Raw genomic sequence first — 23481 nt, forward strand, 5'->3', positions numbered from 1 at the left:
TTAGCTTTTCGGGGGCGGGGGGGGGGGACGATTTAAGGGCATAGTCCAGCCAAGCCAAGTTATATTAACATAAAGAACCAAAGTGTGAACAATGGTGAACACTTACATCTAACTTACAACTAAAATCAAATAATCATTGATAAGGTGATGGTGAAGATAAGTGCAATTATTAAAAAAAAAGATTCTGAAAATTAAAAACAAGTGAATATATTACTACTGAAACAGAGGTTTTGCAGAGAACTTAGGTTCTGGCTCAAGTAGTGTATGTCTCAGTTTCTAAAATCATTTTAGCTGCTGCATCACCAGGGTTTTTACTGCCTCCTCTTTCCAGTTGTCCTCCCTCACCTCTGCTCTTCAACTCCCCATTCCCGGGTACCCCAAGAATGTCAAGTTCTTGCCTCTCTTAAGCAAACCTATGATATTTGCTCTAACCCTCCTCGCACTCAAACTCCAGGCTTGGCTTTACTGATCCCAAACCCATCAAGGTCCTCAGCTAAAGAAAAGGACCTTTTGAGACTCTTCCCTTTCCTTAACAAGATCCACCCTTTTTGGAAGGAAGTTGTGATTTTAAATAATAACTCTCCTTTTGTTTTGTATAGACCGAGTCATTTGTCAAATACTGACAGTCTCACTGGTTCCACTGGTTTTTGTCAGTATTTCTTTATGTTGGTAATTTTGTTTCATATGCTTGATGTTATATCATTTGACATCTAAAGAAAATCGTAACTGATGTTCATCTTTATTATGCTTGATGCCTTTTATCCAGAATTATACTTTATCTGACATAAATTTACCTTTACTTCTTCCTCTGCAATGCCTGTGCAAATGTGGTTATATTTTTAGTTTTATCCATTCTGGATCATTTTAAGTGTGCCTTTTATTAATGGCCTATAGTTGGAGGATTTTATTTTTTTACTTGACTCCAACTTGAGAGTGGTTATTTTACTATATGTGTTTAGCCCACTTACTATTTGGTATTACTGTGTCATTTATGCTTCTTTGTTGCTAATTCTCCCTCTCCCCCATTTTCCCTGTTCTTTGATTTCTTGTACTCTTTTGACTCATGATTTGGATGGAAATTTTTCTTTCTAACATTGGGGTTACCACTAAATTTAAAAATTGAATTTGTGTTTTTCCAAGTTAAAAGTAAAATAGTATCTTTTGATACTCTATACTTAAGATAGGAATTTACCATGCTTTTCTATCTTCTCTCCTTTGTAACTCTTCAGTTTGGGTTGGAATTACCTGGAATTTAAGATTACTAAAACTGTTAAGCATTTAATCTTTTCAGTTTTGAGTCACATGGATATTCACACTGAGATTCACTATCAGATTAACCACAATTATTTACATGTTTATTCAAGTTTAAAGGTTTATTGTTCACACAGTTTCCTTAATACTTTTCCTTTCATTTTAATTGCTTGGGCAATGGGAACACTACGGTAGAGACATGCCACGGATTCTGGTTGCCTAGTGCTTTTGAAATGCCCCTCGTAGATTTGGAGAACTCATGTGTTACGAATCCAGCTTCCTCAACAGAGAAATCAAACAACTGAGCTTTCCTGGACTCCACAGCTCCACGTGACACAGCTTCTGCCAATCACGTCCACTCAAGCAAGACTTCAATCCTAGAAGTGAACACTGTGAGGAAGCAAGCGCTGCATATAACCTCAATTTATGGTGAGGGTGGCGTCAGAGGGTTCCAAGGGCTCGGGGGCAGCAAGTGGGTCTTTACTTGAAGCAGTTTCACAGTATAGTTTGAGTGTTGTTTCTGCTGTATAGTTTCCAGGACTGATTTTTCTGCCTTCATACAGCTCTTGTGAGCTACCTTAAATGAACGTCTTGTCTTTTAAAGAAGGTCTTCTTGTTAACAACTATTATAGTAAGAATCCCAAATGGTACAAGTATTCCAGGTACATTAAATGCTAGTTTGGCAGGTTTCAGAATTCTTATGTAATATTCCATTCGCTTCCAAATGCTGTGTGTATTGTTCCACTGTTTTTCTTTTTTTGGCATTTAGTATTGCAGAGAAGAAATCTGATGCCAACTTTTTTTTGTGTATGTGTGGTAGGCAGCCTATTTCCACAGATGTTTTTAGAAAGCTTTCTCTGTATCTGAGATTTAAAAAACTCACTAAGATGTGTCTAAATGCAGTTTTCTGTTAGTTTCAAGTTACTTCAGGAACAAAGTGGGTTTATAAGTTCACAAATGCCCTAAACACAAGGAGAAGGAGAAGTAGGTCCCAGAAAAGGCAGGGACAGAGGTAACACCAGGAGCTTCCAACTCGGCTGTCTCACTTGCTTTCTATACCTTCCTCCCATATCTGGTCCTTCTCTCTGTACCAGCTGGCTTTCTCTTTTAGCTTCACGATGCCAATCACAGTGACCTCAGTCTTAACTCTACAAAATCTTTCAGTTCCAGCACTCAATCACCAACCGGAAATTTCCTTTGTGACTCCTTTCAAATTGGTTTTTGTTGTCGTTTTTTTAAGGACGAGACTTACAAGTCTTTGGTCACTGTCCAGTTAATGATGGTCAGGTATCTGCCTCTGGTGTAGCCATGGTCAGGAGAAAAGACCAGGTATGTGGGTCAGAGACGAACAGTAAGGCTAAGTGTCTGGTTTCCAAGAGGTGGTGTAGGTAGAGCAGGTAATGTTAACAATGTTCTCAATAGTTATTTTTCACTAATGTTGCTTTACATACAATGGTCACCTTCACTAGCATACATTGAGTATTTTTAATTAAAAAAGTAACATTGTCATAACTTAAGAAAATAGACACAAATATAAAGAGTTATCCTGAATATCAGAAGAATGTGTATTTAGCACCAAGAACAATGTAATACACAAAAAACATACAGGTGGAAAGAAGTATCACTGGTCTAACAAAAACCAGAATATAGTTTTATAGACCACAGAACAGAGTTAGGAGAATGGCAGGAAAATGATCTGGTGTTTACAGGAGTCAAAGTCCATAGGTTTCAACACTACAAAGTACTATTTAGAAGTCAGCATAATATGAAGGAATTAGAAATTTAGAAAATAATTTATATACTCTATTTCAGCCATGACTTTTGAAAATTATTTTTGTTTGGTAAGTTTGCATGATCTGACTACTCAAATATGCAGCTCTTGGCAACTTACTTTTTGCATTTCTGGCACTGTTATTTTCCTATCTTAGATACAAAGAAACCCTGTGATAACATGAATTCAGATATAGTGCAACTGGCTCCCTTCTTCAGCAAGATGTATCCCTTCAGTTCAGTAACCTTGTGGTGACAGTCTGTAGTTCATGGGAAAATTTTTTTTGACTGTATGGTGCAATTTGACCCTTTTGGGTTTATTTTTTATTTCATCATTTCCCTCTCATTAACTTTCCTTTTGGTGCAAGTTAACTTGTAAAGTTTATTCTCCAATACCAAGTTGCCACAGTTAATTGGTTGCTGTCTGTATACTAACAAATCAGGCACATTTTCCTTTCATCTGAAATCAGTCTGCCCTCACTTCAGAGTTCTCCTTTGTCCTTTTTTGGTGTCTTTAATCTTATTGCAAATCCAAATTAGATATTTGCTGAAGTTACTGCCTTTTCAACAACTGTTCCGAAGGGAACATTAGTCAGTCCTACAGATACAGTTGTTGTCTTTAGAATTAACTGTTCATTGATATCTGGTAAATTTGTCTACTGTTCAGAGTTGAGATGGGCTGTATCAGATTGTATAACTCGATGTTCAAATCTTTCATGCCTGAAGGAGATGGGGGTTTATTTTTTTGTATACTTTGTCAGCTGTTGAGTCCAGTGGCTGAGGAATGGCTAGAACTGAAGGCAGTCACTCAAGGAGATTCTTTACCATCATGCAGGACAGAAGCTCTCAGAGTACGGTTCCAAGACCAGCAGAAGTGGCGGCATCTGAGAACTTGTTAGAACTGCAAATCCTGGGGCCTCACTCAGAATCAGAGTATGGGGTTGTGTCTTAATAAGCGTTTTTGGTGATTCAAATGCACTCTAGTTTGAAAACCACTGCCTTGGAGAGGATTGGGTTTGCTGCAGTTCAAAGCCTGGATAGGGCTCTGCCTTACTTCTCTTAACAGGAATTGCAACTCAACTAATCCCCAGCACTAGGCTCTATATGCCATTTGTAACAAGCATAAACTGGGAATATTTGGCCTGCTATCAGTTATGGCAGCACCCTGTGAACTTCTAAAAGCAGAAATGAGACTTGCTCCCTTACTGACCCAGAGCCATTATCTCTAACTAGAGGGTCTTATACAGCAACTTTTCTCTCAGTGGCAACAGACTGAATGCACCTTCTCCCGGTAGGTGTCCTCTACAGGAATTCCTGAGTTCTCTGGCATATGGAAGGCACCCTTTCTTCATTGTCAGCACTGATAATGTTTTTTTTCCTTCCTTGAGAAAGGCAATTTTATTCGAATTGACTTACACTCCATCTCTTTCCATAAAAGTATCTGAAGTGGTTTATAAAAACTGGTATGCAGTAATTCAGAAAAACAGAAAATCAGGACTAAAGGAAGAGGAAGAGTAAGACCCATATCCATGTATCCCTATTGGATAAGGCAGCCTTTGAGAAAAACAGGAAAAATTAATATTCTTGCAAACTTTCCTTCAGATAAAATTTGATAAGAAATTTAAATGTAGATACATTCCAAAGATCAGTAATTCAGATGTTTGCAAAGTGGTCCAGTAGAAAGAGTATGGGCTTTGGAGTCAAATGCCTTACTTCAAGTCATAGCACTTATTTACTGGCATTTTTAGCTTAAAAAAAAAATCATTAGTTGTAAATGATAAACACAGGTAAGTGGTAGATAATTAACTACATAATGTGATTTCAAGGACACCAGGTAGATGTGCTAACTCCTTCTCACCCCCTTTTCCCAGCATCCCACCATATCTAAATATCTTTTCCCTTCCCCAAATGCAGAGTGCATGAATTTTATTATTAAAAATACATTTTCATTTATTCAACAACTATGTGAGCATTTATCATCATCCTTACTCTCTAATCATTTAGAACAAATTCTGGGAAGATATATTAAATTACATTTTTTAATAAGTCTATCAGTTTATCTTCCTTCATGAAGGATTTTCTCCCTGCTGTGAGGAAGGTGCACTTGGAACACACACCCGACAAGTCTACCCACCAGAAACAAAGCTTTCCTTAACAGGCAAGTGTTTTTAAATAGTCTTTTGAATATCCTAATAGTGTTAAATCTACCTCTGAAGTTCCAATGTGATATGCATTTTCTGAGCATGGCAAAGTGCTGATTATACTTGACTGCTGGAATTTTGCTGTAACATATACAGTGATAAAAGGTGTTCATTCCAGATCCAGTAGCAAGAGGGAGAAGATAAAGGGACAAGACAGTTACCTTCCAAGACAGGTTTGGAAGAGACTACTTATACCTAAGAACAATTAATTTCTCAGGTATAGAATTCTATTAAGAAAAAAGAAATATTCTACGTGGGCCTATTACGTTCAATGCACAGTCCTGTGCTAGGCAGTTCACATTGCTGTAATATGAATTCTTAAAATCAACTCCAGTGGAGTAAGAAAAAAAAAAAGTAAGTGGAAAAATACTAAACATCAGGAAGTGCTAATCACATATAAAAAAAAAATAAATTTCAAGAAAGGTTAAGTGCCACTGCATGGAATGGTTAAATGCCAACAGTCAGCTTCAATCGTTTTTATTACAGTAAGAGGAATTTTACTCTTAATGCATAGAATTTAAAGAAAAAAATCTATATAAGCTTTTAAAAGAGGCCCTTTTGACAATTACTAGTACAAATGTGAAATAAGACCCTTCAAACAAATACCAATTTCGGTAACAGTTTACATACAGCAATAATTTATTCTGAAATGTTCATTTAGTTTCTGTGAGACACGATTCATGTCTCATTAATAAAAGAGCAGCCATCTCACCTCAAATACCAGAATATACAACAAGTTACAGCATAGCAAAAATTCTACCTACTTTCAGATAAAATCTAGTTCAGGTAAAATAGTTTCGTTCAATGTTTTACAGTTACACAGATTTGTTTTGTTTTGTTTTGAGCACAAAATAGTGTAATTGTTACACTATAGCTATCTATATGCACATCATGTGACCACAGAACTGTTAATCATTACTTCTGAAATTGAACCATCGGCTTCATTCATGCAGTAAAGCAAAGCAGGCTAGGTAAACTTGTTCATCGGGAACCATTTTACTGTGAAGTTCACAGCCACATGATTAATTATGATGTTAGATGGACTCACAAGGACTAAAACAGAATTTTTTTTGCATAAATACCAATTTCTCCCTGATGTAAGTTTAGTCAGTTTATAATCTAGAAATGATTGATAACAGCAATATATCATATCTTCTATCTGTAGTGTTAATTATTTTAAGACAAGCAATAATTAAAGGATGATGGGATGGGATGCTACTTAAATACATGTAAAACATACTGTACAAATATACTTGGCTTTACCATTTTCTTCCTAACTATCAAGAGTGCCTCCCAAAATATGACCAGTGAAGACAAAGTATACTATCAAATATGGCTTCCAGAACAAAAACCCTCTAACAAGAATCAAACCTATTTACAAAATTTTCAGTCTTTTAAAGTTTCATTTGAAACAAAATTTCTACATAGCAGTTGTAATTAACACATAACACATTCTTAGTTTCATTATTCCAGCTCTGTTTAAACGGACGTCACAAGGTAAGACCCGGAATGGCGTTTGGGACTTTGAGTTCCACTGGATTCTGTGTTGTCAGCTTTTGAATCTCGTTTCTTTGTGTTGTTATTCACTGGCGTCGGGATCTGAGATGGTCGGGCTGAAGTGCTATCTGCGCTGCTTTTCCTAGGGCTCGGGTTGTAATTAAAAGGAGTCACTCTGGCAGCAACAGTCCCACTTGGCGAACTGTGCTTGCTTGAGCTGCTAGAACTAAACGGGGTGCGCTCAGTGAGAGAACTTTCATTGGTCTCTGATGCAGGGACATTACTTTGTCCCAATTTCGTCTCAGTTCCTTTTTGGTCTGGGGCATCTACCTGAATAAAGGAGTTCAGGCGGTTTTCCAAACCCACGGTGCGAGCGGGAGCACTACCGTTACTCACATTTTGTTTTCCCTGATTATCTTTTGAATCTTTAGCGTTTGGGTTTCCCTTTTCCAAAACAGTATCAATCACTGGGGGAGTATTTCCCGTTGGAGATCTTCCAGATCTAGGGTTGTTAATGGGACAGTCCTCAATTCTCACCCAAACATCCTCTGTCTTAGAAACAGCAGGCGCCATTTGATAAATGAGAGCCTTTGATTCAGCACCATTTGCAGCACCTGAGGAAGTGGTCTGAGAACTGCTTGTGGGAGGAATTTCACTTTCTTTTATTTTTCTCCATGTTCCTTTAGTGGATACTTGGCTTTCTTTAGTTTGTTTGGTTCCTGAAATCGAGTTCACATGTTTTTCATCTTCACTTTTTGCTTTTTCACTGGATTCTGATGAAGCAGAAAGAATTGAGGATGAACTTCCAGTTCTTCTCCAAGTGCTTACTCGAGGAAGGGAGGATGAGTGTTTGCTGTGCTCACGTTTCCAGGTTCCTGACCTGTTAATGGGAAGTCTGGAAGGACTTTCAGAATGGGAGCGGGCTATGTCATGGCGCTTTACAGGTCTCCCGTCATTATACTCTATGGTGGGGCTGAGATTAGGTGGGAGTTTTCGCCACCCACCAGCCTGAACAGATGAGTGTGTAGACAAAGACATATCAGGAAGAGAAGGACTTAAAACTGGAGTCTGTGCCTGGGACCTAGTGGGAGAATCTGGTCTAGAAGATGGAGAAAGGGATTCAAATGAAGCAGATTCCTCCAATTTTCTCCTTAAGGTCGGGCTTGGCGCTTCTTTGATGAAAGTTGACTGGCGTACTAATACAGGTCTCTCTGACCTATCAGACTCACTTCCACTTGATTTAGTTGAAGACATTCTGGAAAGTTCTACCTTTTTATTGGATCCGTTGCTGCTACTCATTTGATTTAGCCCTTTGGAGGCAGACTCACTTCTTGGGATACTACTACCATTCTTGGATAAACCCGTTTGTTTAGTAAGGTTTGTCTGGCTCATCTGTCTGCCTGGGGATGTGTAAGACATTTTCCCAGAACCCGAGGACTTAGTTGAAGCAGTGCTTGGGGATGACGTCCGTGGCAGCTGAGATAACTTGTTAGGGGGACTTATTCCATTTCTACCAGGAGAAATTGAGTTTCGCCCTGGAGACTGCATAGGTCTGCTTAGCGGCTGCTGGTTGGGTCTGGAAGGAGTGGAATCTCTGGATCCTGATCGAGAAGGCCCTTTATTTGACCCAGCTGTTTGGGACGTCTGCCTGGCAACAGGGCTTAATTCTGACTTGACTGATGGCTTGGCTCCTCTGGGAGAAGTGGTAGCCGCCTGACCTTCACTAGGGCTTTTGGAGGCTGGAGTCTTAAGGGATGGGCCTTTTTTGGAAACTGGACTCGTACTTGAAGAGCTATTCCGGACTCCTGGAATATGAATCATTGTCCTACCTCGAGAGATTGAAGGCATGTTTGTTTGAAGGGGCTGCTTCATTTGGCTTGAAACTTCTGAATTAGATCGAACTTTGCCAGTAATCAAACTTTTATAAACTTTTTTCCCTCCTTTTATCCCTTTATTTTCAGATTCGATCTTTTTAGTTTCCAATGTACTTTTCTCCCCAGGTTTTAGAATTCGTGGGCCTTTATTACTTGTAAAGGGTTTTTCTTCTTGATCAGGTGTAAGATGAAATGGTGATCCCAGAGAGATTCCTGATTTCAGTGAAAGGATGGAATCTGAATCAGACGAAGCTTGTCTGGATAAACACGCAGCGGCAGCAGCTTGATGTAAACTGCTTACTATGGAATTTGCACCTTCCTGAATAGCTTTCCAATCAAAATTTTCTGAATCAGGGGATAAACCATGTTCTGAATCTGGTCTCTGTATATCTTTCAAATCAAGTGTCAAATTTTCTGCTAATATGCCACCCACATTTCTGGGACTCTGCTTTTCATTATCACCTTTGAGTCTTGAAGGCTTTTTCTTTTTTGGCATTGCAGAACTTATACATTCCTGCAACAGGTCATCTTCAGAATCAATACTCAGAGAACTGAGAGAACTGTTTCTTGAGAAACAAACAGGGGTATCTTCGACGTGAAATGATTTAGGAGCATAACCTGATGCCTGGGGTTTACTTGGTTCTCCCTGTGAGTCAGGGGGCTCTGTCTCTTTGATAGGTTCATTTTCCTTGTTGTTGTTGTTTTCTTGATCAATGTCACTCAGAGAACTCAGAGAGGAATTTCGAGAAAAGCAAACTGGAGTATTTTCAATAGCAAAATTCTGTAGTTTCTCATCAGTTGCTGCCCCTCTGTCTGGTATATCTTTGGAGGACTGGGGAAACGTAGATTGCTTCTGCAGGACAGGTTTAGACTGACCTCGATTTATTGGATGTTTTGTAACAGCTTGTGTCTTACTAGCTGACTGTTGGTTTGAGGTTAGTTCTGTGTGGCTGGTAACTTTAGCTTCTGATTCCTTATTTTCTTTCCCTTTTCTTAATTCAGCCTTTTCCCTGGAAAGGTCAACATCATCATCATCAAAATCTAGAGAACTCAAGGAATCATTTCGTGAAAAACAGTACGGAGTGCCTTCAATAGGTGTGTAATGATGTGGTGAATCAAAAGTAAAACTTCCTCTGACTCTATCTTCATTATTTGGTAGCTTATCATTGAAGTCCTTGGAATTATTTTTCGAGTTCTGTTTCTTTGAATCTTTGTTGTCTGAGAAAGTTCTTTCAGCATTTAAATTATTTTTTGAGTCTGTACTTTTCCTTACACGTGTCCTGTATTCAGTATTTTGTGGCATAGGTTTTACTGGTGAAGTAGGTTTCTTTTTCTTACCATCTAATTGATTTTTGTTAGTTCCGGATGAAGACACAGATGCTTGTTGGACCTGGTCCATTATTTTTTTCACACGGAAAGGCTTGTGACTTTTCCCCTTGGGCATAGCAGAATTAATGCATTCTGCAAGAATGTCACCTTCTTCTGTTTTATTATCATCCAGTTCAGGTACAGCTACAGATGAGGCTTTCCCTCTCTGAGCCTCATCTGTACTTCTGCCTTCTGTAGGAATGGTATCTCGTTTTTCAAATTCACCCGACTGTGCCCCTGCTCTAACCCCTTCTCCAGCAGCTAACTCATTTGGAGGGGATTCTATTGTTAGATCACTCAGAGATGTAGCTGTGGAGAAGTTTATCGGTGTCCCTTCTACACAGTACACCCGTGGCATATCATCTCCTGGTGTAAAGCTAACATGCTTTTGTGCTTGTAACCTGTTCTGTGATGGCAGAAGTTTGTACACAGGCAGCTGACTTGGTTTCCGTGCCACTGGGGGAGGTAATTTTGAAGCAGTCTGGGCTGGCTTTTTGGCTTTGCGTGAAGATTTTGTCGGCATGGCAGAAATAATGCACTCTTCTAGTATTTCAATATCATCGTCATCTGAATCATCTAATAGATCTTTTTCAGAATCAGTGGGTTTTTCTGCCTCTTTTTCCTGGTTTTCATTTGATTCTTCAGGCTGCTCGTTTTCTGTTTCATTCCCATTGTCATTTTCCTGAACTGGAGGCATGATTCTTAATTCCACATCTTTCTGAATGAATGGCTCATCGAGGCTCAGAGCACTCAGGCTAGATGAACAAGAAAATCCATCTGGAGTACTTTCTGTTGCAAAATGTAACAAAGTATCAGCATCTGGAAGAACCTGGACCCGCTGCACTGCAGCATTTACAGCGGCTTGCTTAGGTCCACCTTCTCTCTTTTCAGTGCTAGGTGCCTTATTTTTAGGTACTTCTTGCTTAGTTTGAACTGTTGGAGGGGGAGGGGGAGGAGGGGTTTTACTTCTGCTGGGTGGCATGGTTTGTCCAGGGCTATCTGGAAGGTCACTGGGGCTTATAATGCCACTCACCATTCCACTGCAGGGTTCACTCTGAACAGAGCTGGCAATCGAACGGCTCTCAAAACTATCAAGTGAACTGACAGACGTACATCTGCTAAACATGAGTGGAGTCTCCTGAACGTAGTGCTCCGGTGGACTTTTAGGTGTCTGAGCACCACTCTTTGATGGAGATTTGGCCCCTGAAGAAAATTCAACAGCTTTGTGCCTGGTTGATTCTGAAGATAAACCAGAAGCCTGGAGTCTGCTGGATTTGGTTCTAATGTGCTGTGACGCTGTTGGAACTTCACTCACAGAATCTTCAGCTGATCTAGTTCCACTGTTTTCCTTTATTTCTGCTATTTGTAGAGTATTAGCAGAATCTGTTTCCTGTGTTGTCTGATCACACCCGATTTCATCTTCAGCTGATGACAAAGATGATAATGAACTACATCGTGAAAAACAAATTGGGGTATCTTCAACACAGTACGTCTGTATTGTTTCTTGGTTGATAGAGGGAACTTTGCAAGAGGAGGAGGTGGCTTTTTGGGTCTGACCACTTCTGCTCTGGGCTGAACTTGGATGGAGCTGGTTCTGCCTCTTGGCGTTAGATGAAGGTGTGGATGTATTCTCACTGCTCGAAGAGATGTGTTCAGTCTTGGTGCTCTGTCCAGATGAATTCTTTGAGAATGAAAATGCTGGTTTCTGTGAAGAAGGAATGTCTGTGGCATATTTTAAACTATAATCAATAGGTTGATCCACGTGATGTTTTTCTTCATTATATTTGATGCTGTAATTGGTTGGTCTCTCCTCCTCCTCATGCTGCTCTTCCTCAGAGTAACGTTCACTATAGTTGGTTGGCTTATCATCTTCATAGTCATCTTCCTGGCACAAAGACTGGTTGACATTTTGATTAATTCCATGATTGGAACCTACTCGATTTGTTTCTGAACCATTGGCTGCTCTGGACCGATATGGGGAAACACATTCTTGCTGTCCATAATGTGGCTGGAACTTGAGGTGTTTATCATCAGTGCTCTCAGGATATACAGGATAAGTTGTGCTTTGACTCCTTGATTGTCTTTGCTCATTTTGCTTTATTTCATCTTCTATTATATGTTTGGGTCTTGCCCATCTTTCATTCTGTGAGGGACTTTGCCTTCCAGAGTTCAACTGTTCATCTGAATACTTAAGACTATAATTTATTGGTGTATCTAGTTCTCCATCATTATCATCCATATGATTTGCACTATGTATTTTATGGGCTAGGTCAGCTGGATATTGACCATAGCTGCAAAACTTACTTTCATCATCTTCAGAATAGGATTCAATTGAAGGTTTCATCTGACCTCGTTTACCATAACCATCACTACTACTGACACTATTTAAACTGTCATTTGAAGACCTCTTATATTCTACTTTGGCATACGGCATTGGACATGTCCTGTTTGAATTTTCTGACTTGGTGAAGTTGTAAGTGTTTGCATGTGCGTGGGCAGTAGAGCTTCTTCTCAGTGCATTCCTCTCATCTGTCCCACAGTGTAATTCGGTGGTAGACCCAGAACTTCTGTCTTCCTGGGAGGTATGAATGGCTGATACTTCTTCCATGACTTTGGCAATCTGAGCTGCAGTGGTGGAAATCTGCAAACCTCGCTTTGACGAGGTTCCTGGATTTTCTGTTGCTGGGTGGTAGCTGCCGAGGCCAATACCTCGTTCTCTCTCCAAACTTCTATCTTTCTCAGAACGAGAACTATCTAAACTTCCCCTTGATGAAGAGGAGCTGGGCAACACTGTGGTATTTAAGTATGGTGACAGGACAGTCATGTTCCCAGCATTAAAGTTGTCTGACCTATTATCATCATGTCGATTGGTGTCAAAAACGTAGTCCCCATAGAGACTCTGCTTGTGTCTTTGTTTACTACGATGAGATGCCTTGGGACTTAAATTGTCAATATTGTCAAAGGTTTCTGATAAGTGCTGAGCATCTAATTCTGCTTCTAGGGCTTTTTGTTTCCTGACATGAAGAGAAGGCAAGCTTGAGCCAGGAGACATGATATTGGCATCCTTATACTTTGCAGGCCTGTTTGCCATGAGATTCCTTAAAGCTGCAGCGCTTCCCATAGCAATCATTTTGTGCTTGGAATGAATGAGGTTCTTGAGCATGCTGACTGCCCCCATGTCCCATAACGCTTCCTGGTCTTTAGGATTTCTTGCTGAGAGATTCCACAAGGTTCCACATGCATTACTGACTATTGTCAGGCTGTGAGATTTCAAATGTTGTAATAAGGTTTGTAAGCAATTGTTCTCTCTTAGGACTTGCCTGAAATAAAAATAAGAGATCACAAAAGTAAGGTAAAAATCTGTTTGTAGTAACAACAAATAAAGGGACAGAAAACAAATTTAAGTCTAAAGATAACTACTAAAACCTATTAACAACAGGCAAAGTAAAATTATGCCAAATTACAATTATAAATAATGTTGCTATTAATTGCAGAGTATATGTATCTTTTTGAATTAAGTCTTATTTTGTGATTGGCTTTATTCCTTTGATAACTATGTAAGTTTAAAAAGCTAAAGCTCTAAACGTTCTCAGAAACAATGAACAGTACATATATGTAAATTTTAAAAAGTGCAGTATATTGTATATATGTATTTACATGCAATATATTGTATATGTGTAAACTGTAACAATTCTACTTAATAAAACTGAAAAATGAAAAACAACAAAAAAATTATGCCAACTTATACTATACATTTCAAGCTCTGCATAGCTCCTTTTGTTCTTAGTTCATTTAGTGTTTACTGTTTTAAAGTACTCATCTGTTTGACTAAAAGAAGTAAAAGTGTTAATTTTAATCTATTTTGCATTTCCTATTCTGACCAAAGAGCTTTTAAAATTTTTTCTTGAGCAGATATATTTACTTTATTTACACAGTGACAGATTATCTCAGTTTAAAGACTATACATATATTATGAAATTTTATGCTGAACAGGGACTCTGTGGTAATTTAATCTATGAATGGGAACATGACACCCATCCATAGATTAAATTGAGACCTCTTAGAAGAGGCAGACAGAAGAATCAATCAATAGATCTTTACATAGTCGGGAAGGACTGTCAGCTGCGACGTCAGCAAATTGACTTTTCAGATAATCTCTCTGTCTCTGACTTGATTTTTGTAATGCTGCCATTCCCCCTTACAACTGTTCTCTGGCAAATTGTGTGTGTAGTTGTTATTTTAAAAAATAAAGTGCTGTGAGCCACCACAAGATCCTGTATATTTTTCCCTGTGCTACACAGTACAATCTTGTTTTTCTATTCTACATTTTGAAATCCCAGCCTGTCCCTTGACAATAGATGTATGTATATTCATGTATAAGTGAAAAATTGTGCTCTACACTGGAATTTGACACAACATTGTAAAATGGCTATAGCTCAATAAAAAAAAAGTGAAAAAAAATAAAGTGAAAAAAAGTTTTCAAAACATTTGAAGGTAACCCTAAAAACAAGAGTTAAGAATCAGCATAATGAATGTTAGGGTCTGAAAGAGTTATGGCTTGTTTAGTGCATGGTAAACTGAAGTGTAACGACAGCAGATTCAGCCCTGGTGGGCTTTAAAACTGATTGGCAAGAGTGCAATGAACTTTAACATGGTGGCTTTCTCAGCACCAGAAGACACCTGCGTGCTTACTGAGTTTAAGAAGTCTTCTCTGAGTAGCTGAAAGGGGTATAAGGCTTGTAGTTTGTGCATCAAAAATTTAAAGAAAAGGTGTTTGCATTCTTACAAGCCCTTTTACTAAAATTACCTCATGGTCTTTTTGAAAATGAGAGAGGAACAATACAGGATAAAATTTTTTTAAATGCTGTGAAAGGCCCCCATATTTTTGTTGCGATAATACAGAGCCCAAGTTCTGAAAAACATGTGCCCTGCATCTGAGGTGCTCTCTCAGATGTCACAGCTCTGCAAGATTGGATGAATTACTGATGCTATGAGGTCACTAGAAAAATGTGAACCATGTACTCTCTGGATCATACCCATAGGTTTTTGTTTTTTATAAGCCTTATATTCCTTTAAGCCATACTAACATACAGGAAGGGATTTTGTTCTCTGTAATATTTATGACTTTTTTTCCCCCTCTACACATGGGTTATACCTTTCGAGTACCATCTGTTTATTTTTAGACATCTTTACAATACCTTGAACTTTCATTAGAATATATTAATTAATAAATTAGAATAGTTACATTTTTCACTGTAATAAATGTAATTTGACTTAGAACTTGAATAATTACACAAAACACTGCTTATAGTGAGTCTCTCTGAGGGCATGAATTTTACAAATTCATTTAAAAGTAATACAAAACTCTGTATTTACCTGTGGTCTTCATTTGTAGCTATCAAGCTGGACACATTCCGTAATATCCCACCTCCACTTTCAATAATGGCTAAGGTATTTGTCTGGCTCCGGTAAGTGAGAGTGCCAACCAAAAATGCAAGTGCGCCATCTACGGCACATATATCAGCTTTATTCTCAGTGCAATGTGCTGACAAATTCCATAAGGCACTCAATACGCTTTTGAGGGTTGATTCCTATTAAGAAGTAGAATATGTGTCATCTAATTAGAGTTGGAATTTCCCTCTTATAACTTCTCTGTTTACATACTTCTCTTGAGTAAGTTATCTTATTATTATTTTTTAAAATCTCCCTTGCTGCCCATCCCTCACCGGTAAAGTATTAGAAACTCTTCATTTTGAAAAACTTCATAAAATACCAAATGGAACTTAAGTCAGTGATATCCCCATGAAAAAAGCAGAATGCAGTATTAAACTAATGACCTTTATTAACCGTACTCTAAGTGTTTAGAAAGTGTACACATATCTTACAAGAGCTTATATTAAAATATGAAACAGAACTGATGCGTATTCTGAAAAGATAACATTTTTCAGGGGAAAACACACTAAGAAAAAACCCTCTATATGCTGATATGGAAAGACATCTGAGATGTATTATTAAATGAAAAGAGCAGGTGCGGAGAAGTATGTATAATATTCTGTTTGTATAAAACCATATTTATATGTGGTTGATTCAAAAGTAACAATATAACTTATTAAAAAGAAAGTATAATGGAAAAACTTCAACTTTTTAAAGCTCCAACAGAAACAAAGTAATTACAAAAACCAGAACTCCCTGGTATACAGTATCATAGTAAAATGTCAAATTATAATTGCCATAGAAGCACTCTGAGTACACAGTTAAGGATATCTGGTCAAAACTTGCCATAATCCTGATGTCAGTCTTTCTTCTTACTACAAATCGATCAAGGAACAAACCAACATTCATTACAAATCTGCTCTGTGCCTATCACAATTTGAGGCACTCCAGAGGATACAAACATAGCAAACTTATACTTGCTTTGAAAGTGCTTATTTACTGTGGAGGAAAAAAGGATGCAAAACCGTACATGAAGCAAAGACTCTAAAGGAAAGCTTATTGCTGCCCAAATTTAATCAAATAAATAAAATATTTCACGGAGGAGAGCAGCTCTGTATAAAAGACCTGTACACTAAGATAGAAGGCAGGGGAAGCAGAATGAGGAAAGGCATGGAACTGGGAATAAGCAAGGGAGGCCCAAAGAACAAAGAGAAGACACAGAGGAGATCAAAGTCCATGCTGGGGCACTGTGAGAAGTAAGGTCAGAGAGGTAAAAGAAGGCCCTGAATGTCATGGCACACATTTTGGGCCTAACCCAAAAGGAGATAGCCACTGGAATATCTTCATCAGGAAATCAAATGAAAAAAACAATGTGGGAGCAGGTTTAGGTACTATTTATCAGGAGTCAGGGAAGAAATGCTTTCATCAATCAACTTTAATCACATTCTGACTGAGGTAAAGGTGGGACAGAGTGTCCTGAGAACAGAAAAAATGGCAAGAGTTTAGAGGGGTGAGCTAAACTGACAACTGACCTAGAGGTGAGGGTTGAAAGCAGGAAAACAAGTTGCTCTGAGACTACATATAGAGCGCCAAGGGCTTTGTTTCAAAGCAGCTTTACAGTTAGAGAAGAAACGATTACAAGTTGGAGAAGTACAGGTAGTAAAAACAAAGGGAAGAAATTCAATAAGGTACATGATCAAAAAATATCAAATATAGATGTAGGTAGAAAAGAAAAAATACTAGTTAATCTATGAAGATGGATTTTGTTACAAGCAAAGTAGAAGGGCCCAAAAAAGGTATGGCCAGTTAAAAAATGCAGCAAGTGACTACCTGCTCAGGGTTTTGGTTGTTACAAGAAAAAGAGAAATACAGCAGAAGTTAAAAAAGCAACAGAGGACTTTTTTTTTTTTTATTTTCAAAATATCAGGTTTTTATAGATAAGCTGAAACATAAAAAGCCTCCTCCTCTACATCCAGGAGAGAAGATATAGAAGACAAAAGTAAGGGACTAACAACTCCGAGTAAACAGCAACACTTAAGGGCAGAGTGCAGGTGAAGGAACGGTTCTGCTGTGCAGAAGACAGAGCCAGTGAATGATGGTAAAATGATGCAGTACACGGGGAACATAGAAGGTAGTTCTGATTCTCTCAATCATCAGCAGTAAATGAAGCTGAGAAGGAAGAGATGATGAATTAAAAAGAGAAAGAGAATGTTCATAATGCCTGTTGCACTGAATGTAGAAAAAGGGAAAAATAAATTCTAATAATGCTAACCAGAAGCAGGCCCAAACCAGAAATGGGTATTATAAATTTCTGATGGGCTAGTTTTTCCAAGATTGGGCTTGCCTTAAAAATTTATAGATGAATTTAGGGAGAAATGATCTTTAAACTACTACTCTTCCTTTACAAGAAAAGGGTATGTCTTTCCTCTTATTACAGTCTTCTTTTATGTGTCTTTTAATTTAACTTTCTTGGTTTGTAGCATTTAGTTTGTATGTAGATCTCTGAAGTCCTTGAGAGATAGTATTGAACTATTCAGCAGTAGTACAAGTTCCCATAATACATACAAATAAATTAAATCTTTCTGAAAATACACAGGGTTGATTAGAGAGGAATCTTAAAAGTGTGCATGGCACTAATTTTTTGGTATAATTTTGTTAAGGTATAGTTAGAGAACCATAAACTGCACATATTTCAAGCATGCAATCTGATCACTTTGATGTATGTGTATATCCAAGAAACCATCACTCAATCTAACATTTATATCATCCCCACAAAGTTCCTTGTACCCCCTTGTAATCCACCCCTAACCCCACACTAATGATCTGTGTTCTGTCATTACAGATTACTGCATGGGCCAGTAGTTCATTCTTTTTTATGGCCAAATAGTACTCCACTGGTCATTCTTTTCTGCAGTGTCAGTACAAGTGTTCTGCTGATTTGGTAGTGTTTTAAAGGTACCTTTATGCAGACCCTAAGTATATTTGAATATTACCTTTCTTTTTCCAGTTTTGAGATGCAGTTGACATATAACATTGTGTAAGTTTTACGGTGTACAGCATAGTGATTTGACTTACACCATGAAATGATTATCACAATAAGTTTAGTGAACATCTATCATTTCATATACACACGAAACTAAAGAAATAGAAAAAAATATTTTTTCCTTGTGATGAGAAACTCCTAGGATTTACTCTCTTAACAACTTTCATATATAATAATAAAGCAGTGTTAATTATGTTTATCACACTGTGTATTATATCCCTAGTATTTATTTATCTTATACTGGAATTTTATACCTTTTGACCACTTCTGAATATTATCTTTATAACCAGTTATTTAGTTGAATACTCTTATTTCTAATAAGAAATATTTCTAATAATTTTTCAGCTGATCTTAGGTTTTCTAAGTGTAAACAATGTAATTTAGAAAAAAATACATAAACCAACCCCCCCCCCCAACTCTGCCTTCTCTGGAAAGGAAATTTTGAAGAGAAAAATGTAGGCTGTGAATCCAAGGGGACTGGCTGGGTGAAAGGAAGCCCAGATTAGCTAAAAAGACTTGCTTAGTCCTTCTCAAATTTCAATTTTAAAAAGAAAACTTAGCTTAGCTTCTGAAGAAGATATCCCACCTGGAGATAGTTTCCTTTTGTAAACAAATTATTATGTGAGGGATTCCTCACCTTTAGGTTTGATTACCTCTTGATAAGGATTACTATCAAAATCTGAGGACTTTGTGGGATTGAGATTTGGACAGCACAGATGTTAACACTTACACCAGTGACTCTCAAGTAGGAGTGATTCTGTTCTTCCCTTACAAGGGACAGTTGGTAATATCTGGAGACATTTCTGATTGTCATGACTGAGGGGAGGGTGTGCTGTCATCTCGCAGGCAAAAGACCAACATCCAAGGCACAGATCAGTCCCCCCAAACAAAGAATTACCTTGTCCAAGATGCCAACAGTGCTGAGTCTGAAAAACTTACTTACACTAGGCCACCTTGTACAATCTTTTCCATCTTAATATTTTACAAATTCGGAGGTGTCTGAGACTAGGGGGATTGGTGAGATAAGCAGGTCAGAAATTAGTGAGTCTCAGGGGTGGGAGAGACCAGCAAAAAAGTATCCAAGGATGAAATCCATACTGCAAGACTTAATGTTTTCAAAGGTACCTTTTTCACTTCCAAAGCACATTCCATCAATGCTTTCACACTTCCAACTTCACGCAATGTCTTTTTACTATTTACATCTGCTCTCCAAGACAAATTCCTCAAAACACTTGCAATAACCTGCAAATAAATCAATTTTAGAATAATTTGTATATAAAATTATTTATACTAGTTGCTTTCTTATTCTTAATGGTAAAGAGTAGGAATCTTTCAAATAAGAAATTCTTCCTAAATGCTAGTAAGGTGCCAAAAGGAATTCCTACAATATAATTATTTTCCTCTCTTTTGGTGTTAACATAACCACAGTTTAAACATGAGCTGCCAAATACTGAGCCACTGCTTAATTTAATCTACGCGGAATATTAATGCACTAATGTCAAAAAAAAAATGTGGCATTCTAAGTAGTACCTGCTGTAAGTCCTCACTTTCAGATTTTAGTTGGGCCACAAGTGCTCTCATGCAGCCTTTCATAGAGCATAGCGTAGCCTGTAAAATCAGACACGGGACAGAGGGTCAACAACAAGGCAAACTGAAGCTGTGCTTTACTTTTGACTAGTACCCTTCAAATCCGGTTTTAATTGTCTCATCTTAATCCTAACTAATATTTTACCCATAAAAGAACTAGAAACAGATTACATAAATGAAAGGTAAATACCCTCCTAATCCTTTGCTATCTGTTCTTCCCCTGGCAAAATGGAAAAATAAAGTGAGTAAGTGGTAAGAATTGATAAGCAAAGGGTTTTAAAGTCTTTTATTTGGATGGTACCAATATGTGTGTAAGCTTGTGGACTTTTGTGTCAGTCATCAAGATTTCCAGACTTCTGCTATCATTCCTGGGAATAGCATTTTAAGTGTGATTACATAAATCCAGTACTCTGCTCCATCTTTTGCCTTTGTTTAGGTATAAGACAACTAAATGAATAAGGATACATAGTGGCGCATGATAGGTTTTTATTAGTCAGTGTTCAACAAGGCGAGTGACAGAAAGAGAATGAAAAGTAGTTTGTATGAAAGTAAAATAACTCATACCAGAGATATCATAAGAAACTGATCTTATAAAACATACCTTGTTGGCTACATCTCCAAAGGTCAAGTTTGTCAAAGCCATTCCTGCATACCGTCTTAAAGTAATACTGTAGTGGTCATTAGTAAGCCCATACATTTCACAGTCCACTTGCAATAATTCTGCAATGGCCTGTAGTCCCCCTAATTTAAAAAGGGCAAGAGGAAAAAGACAATAATCTAAAATAAAACAAATTGGTACCAAGTTTATAAATTAATTATTAGGAAAAAAACTCGAAGAATGAACATATATGGCTTAAATTTGTCTTCAGAATAACAAGCTACAAAAAATGTTATAAAGGACTTTTGTGTAATATATTTATAAAGTGCAAGTGACAACTATTCCATTTTCTGCCAGTTTCTCCACCCTCCAGCCCCTTGTCTTACTGAGTGAAATGAGCATTATACTCTATTTACTGCACATACACTGTATCTTGTCAATGATGAAGGCTATTTTCTAACACTAAGTCTTCCTAAATGTAAGCAGTAACTTATTTTTATTATTAGGACTTTATAAACACTCTTCATTATTACACACTGTTGGCCTAATTACTTTATCTCCCAAATAATTTTTAGTATCCTTAGGAATACTAAAACTTCTAAGTCAAACTGTCCATGAAGCAAAGCTTACTTTTTTGTGAAAAAGAATTACCTATTCAACTTATTACTAAGCTCTATAAAACCACCTTTTATGTTTAAAAAAATTTTTTTCTTACTTTTCTGTGATACTCACAAAGTGCCAAATACCAACACTAGGATTTAGTATTTTCTTTCCCCTTGATTCCCACCACGGGGTATACTCAACAATGCCCACAGCGGTCAACATCAGGACAGCAAGGAGGAAAATGAAGGGAAAGCAAAGGGAAAGACATAAAGGAAGGGGTAGTAAAAACAAAAAGAAAAGAAAACAAAAACAAAAGGTGAAGCAAGATGATAAGGGAGTGAATAAAAGGGAAAAATAAAAATGCACATGGAGGCTGTTCAAAATATTATTCATCATCAATATTAATCATCATGGGACTGGGGATTTTTTTTGTCACAGAGAAGCAGCTTAGAAAAAAAGAAGATGAATAGAAACAGGCAATTCTTGGATTTTATAAGTCTAAACAGTCAGGTCATTAATCTAAAAGAAGACTTGTACATTTAATATTTTTGTAAATGATCCAGAAGGGCCAGTATGTAGAGGGATTAGCAAGTTTGCGTAAGAGACCAAGTTCTATCTTGGGTTAAGAATTCCAGGCCAGGGGATTTAACTGTTAGAACATTTGTATAAATCTTTATGACTAGCAGTAATGACAGATGAGTGTGACTGTAGCTAAGGAAAAATTAATTTGCTTAGGGAAAATCCAAACCATATTTAGGAAGATGTTCCTCCATCCACCCATGATGACAGAAAAATAAACAGCTAATGAACAAAATATGGTCATTATCTTTGTGGAACTTACAGATTAGAGCAAAGATAGCCACTGAACAACTAATTAAGTGTAATGGATTGTGTAGAAGCACAGGGCAAGTTAACAGGTGAACTTAACCAAGACTGGGAGGATCACGAAAATGGCTGAGGAAATAATGTTTAACCTGAGACCTCAAGGATGAATGAATATCTTAAAAGGGTGGGGCAGGGACAATAAAGACGCATTTTAGGAGCTAAAACAGCATGCACAAGGGCTACTGGCCCTGAAATATACAGCAACAAGGAGCGGATCACAAGATGTGGCCAGATCATGCAAGACTTTATGTGCCACACTAAGGATTTGAGGCAGGGGAGGGAGTAATTAGATACATGTTCTAAACAGTTTCCATGGTTACAGGCTGCAAAATGGATTATGATTGGAAGTGAGGAGACAAGTTAAGACAAGGCACTGCAGAGCAGGAGAGATGACACAGGCTTGCTTGGGCTGGAGATGCAAAGAAGAGCAGTGATTTGAGATGTATTTAAGAACGGGAATTGAAGCAGTTACGAGATATAGGGGATAAGGACAGAGTCATGGATATCTTCTAAGATTCTGGCTGCATCCACTGGGTTGCCTGGAATGCCATTTTCTGAGAAAAGGAACCCTGGAAGAGACAGATTTGGGGATGGAGCAGACAGTAAACTCAGTTTGTGTCAGCTGAGTGAGAAATGTCTGAAAAATCATCTCAGTGAAGATGTTAGATGAATAGTCTGATAATATGTCTAAATCTCAGGAGAAAGAACTTAGATTAAGATGTAAATTTGAAAAACACTGTAAATAAAGCCATGGAGTAGAGGATACTGCCGAGGGAGAGAGGGAAGAAAGCCCAGCACAGAGCTTCAAAACATTCTACTATGTAATGCCTGGGTAAAGACGAAGGAACCAATAAAAGAACTGAGAGTTTTGATCCAGGAAATCGACCTGAGAGCCTGAAGGCACTGGCCAAGTGTACTGATGAGATCACCAAAATTGAGGATTATAAAGCAGAAGATCAAAGCCAAAACAAAACATACCATGCTTTGTGCCTACATAAAATCCTGTCTGGAAAAGCAGTATCTGTGGTACTTTTTAAAGAAAGGTGAAATGATCTGAGGAAAATCCCAAGAAGGCACTTGAGTACTTTTGTGTGGAAAAAACAAAAATCTTAGGACTTGATTATGAAAACAAAGATTAAAGAAGGATATAGTCCATGCCAACAAAACCACGAAGAACGTGGCTAATGAAAAAAGAACAATAAAATTTAGGTTATCATATAAAAGAGAGAGCCCTTAATGATTTCAGGCAAATAAAAAGAAAACTTCCAGTGAATTTTAAGGCAAAGAATCCACATGTTAAAACTATAAATGGATTCACAAAAATATGATGTGAATTCATGATTGACAGAATGACAAACAGGTTGCCCTTAG

At 37.8% G+C, this 23481-nt stretch overlaps 1 protein-coding gene across 8 annotated transcripts in view; it reads right to left on the minus strand.

The window, feature by feature from the left end:
• Positions 1–1046: 1046 nt before the first annotated feature.
• The window catches only part of APC (APC regulator of WNT signaling pathway), a 126038-nt gene continuing 103603 nt past the window's right edge, over positions 1047–23481 (minus strand). For 4 of the 8 annotated variants that reach the window (XM_014565908.2, XM_014565914.2, XM_014565913.2 and 1 more), the window contains 5 exons: positions 20626–20765; positions 19968–20045; positions 19563–19679; positions 15338–15552; positions 1047–13281 (listed from right to left, as the gene is read on the minus strand). In XM_014565908.2, the coding sequence (XP_014421394.1) occupies positions 6702–13281; positions 15338–15552; positions 19563–19679; positions 19968–20045; positions 20626–20765 (7130 nt within the window). In that variant the 3' untranslated portion in view covers positions 1047–6701. The remainder of the gene's footprint in view (positions 13282–15337; positions 15553–19562; positions 19680–19967; positions 20046–20625; positions 20766–23481) is intronic. The other 4 variants (XM_014565911.2, XM_014565909.2, XM_014565910.2 and 1 more) reach the window with 1 other exon arrangement.

This window comes from Camelus ferus, chromosome 3, assembly GCF_009834535.1.
Source record: "Camelus ferus isolate YT-003-E chromosome 3, BCGSAC_Cfer_1.0, whole genome shotgun sequence".
In the NCBI taxonomy this organism is placed as follows: Eukaryota; Metazoa; Chordata; class Mammalia; order Artiodactyla; family Camelidae; genus Camelus; species Camelus ferus.